Source organism: Austrofundulus limnaeus, unplaced genomic scaffold, assembly GCF_001266775.1.
Source record: "Austrofundulus limnaeus strain Quisiro unplaced genomic scaffold, Austrofundulus_limnaeus-1.0 Scaffold1463, whole genome shotgun sequence".
NCBI lineage: Eukaryota > Metazoa > Chordata > Actinopteri > Cyprinodontiformes > Rivulidae > Austrofundulus > Austrofundulus limnaeus.
Window position 1 is genome coordinate 11298 of NW_013953865.1, and position 2867 is coordinate 14164.

Sequence of the window (2867 nt, forward strand, 5' to 3'; positions counted from 1 at the left end):
AACAGTGCCCAAATTTATACACCTGCCTAATGTAGTTTAACCAATTATTGCACACTTTCTGTAAATCATATAAACTTTATTTCACTTCTCAAATATCACTGTGTTTGTCTCCTATATGATATATTTTACTGATGTTTTTAATCCAAACAATCAATGATTTATAAAGATAAATCAGAACATTAACAAGGCTGCTCAAACCTTCACAGCTCTCTGCAGATCTGTAGCATCACATGGTTAAATCCCATCAGGAACATATGGATCTGTACCATCTGCCAAATCCAGACGTCGCTCTGCTGCACTGATTTCTCTGTGAGTCCAGGTCCGAACACCAACACCTGTTGACAACAGGTGTCTCTTTATATCTGTCATACAGCTCATCTTTAGATACAGCATGTACAGAAGTATTCAGTCTCATTGGTAAACTTTCTATAAACCACACAGCTGGAAAGATTTATAAACTTTACATAATTATCAATTTATTTCAAACTGAATACATTTTGTTCAAGTTAATCTGAGTTTTACAGAAGAATTAAGAGAAAGTGTTGAAACACTCCTGACTGAGTGTTGGTATGAACTACAAGACTTACAGTCAGTCAGTAATTTCACATTCTGAATGGTTTTTCTTGCATAAATACATCATCTTCTGCTGAGACCATTCTTCTGAAGAACCTAAATGTTTTCCAGTAAATTCTGAAGTTCTCCTTAAAGAGGGGAGCATGGTGTACCTCTGTCTCAAACTGTGGTCCAAACAGACTGATGGAGCTGCCTTTGGACAGTGATGTCCTCTGTTTGTCCAGCCAGTCTTTGAAGGAGAAGGGACTCATCACGTTCATGGTGTTCAGCTGGAACGGAGGCTCTCTGAAGACTTCATCTGCTCATCCAAAGGAAGCCCCACAGATGTCCATCATTTAAACAAACATGGACACCAGGTTAAACTAAAACAAGAAACTTACTTGAGTCGGGTTTTCCTGTTTTGCACTGCTTTGATCCCTCAAATCTGTGAGTAAAAAGTGGTCAAACATGAACATGTCAAATCAATGGTTTGTGAGAAAAAAGGTCCTTTCACACAGGAAACAGGCTGCTTCACTTCCCAACCTCTTCCTGCTGTTTGACATACAAGTTTGATTTGAAAAATCATTTAACTTCAGCTGAAATGGTTTTAATGCAAGGTAAGACAGTTTTGAAGCATTTATTCAGCCTGTTGGGATGTGTTTGGCTCCTCTGATTCTCCTCTACATGGTTTAAAGGAGCTGAACAAGCTGAAACCGTCAGAAAGCTCTCTTAGCTGCTGCTTGTTCTTCTCATCAGTGAAGAAAGGATCTCATCGGGCTGACATGGACACATAAAACATTCAAGCCTGGAAAACCTGAAACGTTTTGAGTCCTCCAGCAGAAGCTGTGAACCTGGGTGGAGTCTGTCAGTGAGCATCGTTTCATGCAGCACAACACAAAGGTCTCGTACTCTTTGATGATCGGGATCAGCTGGGTTCCCAGATCCTCGCAGTGGAACCACCTCTCGAACAAGACGTCAGTGGTGTTGTCTACGTAGTACCTGAAGAGAAACACGTGTTAGTGCTGCTGCGCGTCACCTAAAACATTAGACTAAACTACATGCAACACAAACAGCAGCAACACAACTGAAACAAGAGTCAGGACTGGTGGAGCTCAGTGCCATGGCCTCGCAGCAACACAGTCACAGGTTTGAATCCGAGGGCAGTCCTCTGCTCTCACAGCTCCCTCATGTGTGGGGTTTCTCCAACAACTCAGATGTTGGAGAAACTAAACACAAAAAATGTCTCCAATGTTATAATATTGGTACATTTTGTAAAGTATGTAACTGTTCTTAATGCATTAAAATACATTTAGTGTATTAATACACTAAAATACACATGTATGTGAACTGTTCATTATGTTTTTGTGACAATCATTAGACTCCATGTTTGTCCTGTGGTCTGTAAGACCACCTAAAATATTCACTCTAGTTGTTCCTTCATGTTTCTCTAAATGAAATGAGGTTGTGAGGTCTCTGTCGGTGAACTCAGTGTGAAGGAGGAGGACAGTAAAGGTAGAGCTGGTGACCTCAGGCAGTCTGTCTCTGTCAGGAGCCGTCTCCTCTCCACCACCAGTCCTACAGTGTGGGCCTGTCTCTGAGGGGAGTGGGGGGTCCGAGCTGGAAGCAGAAACATCTACAGCAGGAAAGAGCACAGCGTGTGGCCGACTGTCAGAGTGCAACAGAAAAACAACACCTGATACATGAACACAGAGATAACACTGAACACTGCACTGAAAACAGGACTTTTCTACTGTCTCTAAAACAAAACATCTTTCAAAAATATAACATAAAGAATTGTGCAAGAATAGAAATTCTTTAAATTATATTTTTATTAGTTGTATCATGGCTAGTCAGTGTTTAGTTTTGTGTGTACTGTCTAYRGTCTGYGTGTGAACCTCTGGACTGATGTGTCATTATCCCTGTTTGTCACCAGGTGGAGCCACTGNCACCTGAGACCCTCAGACTGAAGAGGTGGAGCCACTGAGTCCACCTGAGACCCTCAGACTGAAGAGAAGAACCGGTCCAGTGGACCTCCTTCATCTTTTCTAACAGGATGTAAGAGTGAAGACTGTCAGATCTCACCTGTCCCTCTTTGATCAGCACATCTTTGTGTTTGCCATTTTCAATCACCTTCAGACACATGTCCCCCTTCAGCTGAAAGAACAGCTAAAACAACAAAACATCAGCTGAACGAACAGCTAAAACAACAAAACATCAGCTGAAAGAACAGCTAAAACAACAAAACATCAGCTGAAAGAACAGCTAAAACAACAAAACATCAGCTGAAAGAACAGCTAAAACAACAAAACATCAGC

The 2867-nt window shown here is 41.4% G+C and overlaps 1 protein-coding gene across 1 annotated transcript in view; it reads right to left on the minus strand.

Annotated features, from left to right (window-relative positions):
• Window positions 1-266: 266 nt before the first annotated feature.
• Window positions 267-2867, minus strand: part of haao (3-hydroxyanthranilate 3,4-dioxygenase) — a gene marked incomplete at its 3' end in the record, with an annotated part of 7258 nt that continues 4657 nt past the window's right edge. Inside the window, 6 exon segments of the mRNA XM_014032483.1 lie at window positions 267-335; window positions 726-871; window positions 954-997; window positions 1462-1551; window positions 2079-2185; window positions 2635-2718. Coding sequence (XP_013887937.1) covers window positions 267-335; window positions 726-871; window positions 954-997; window positions 1462-1551; window positions 2079-2185; window positions 2635-2718 — 540 coding nt within the window.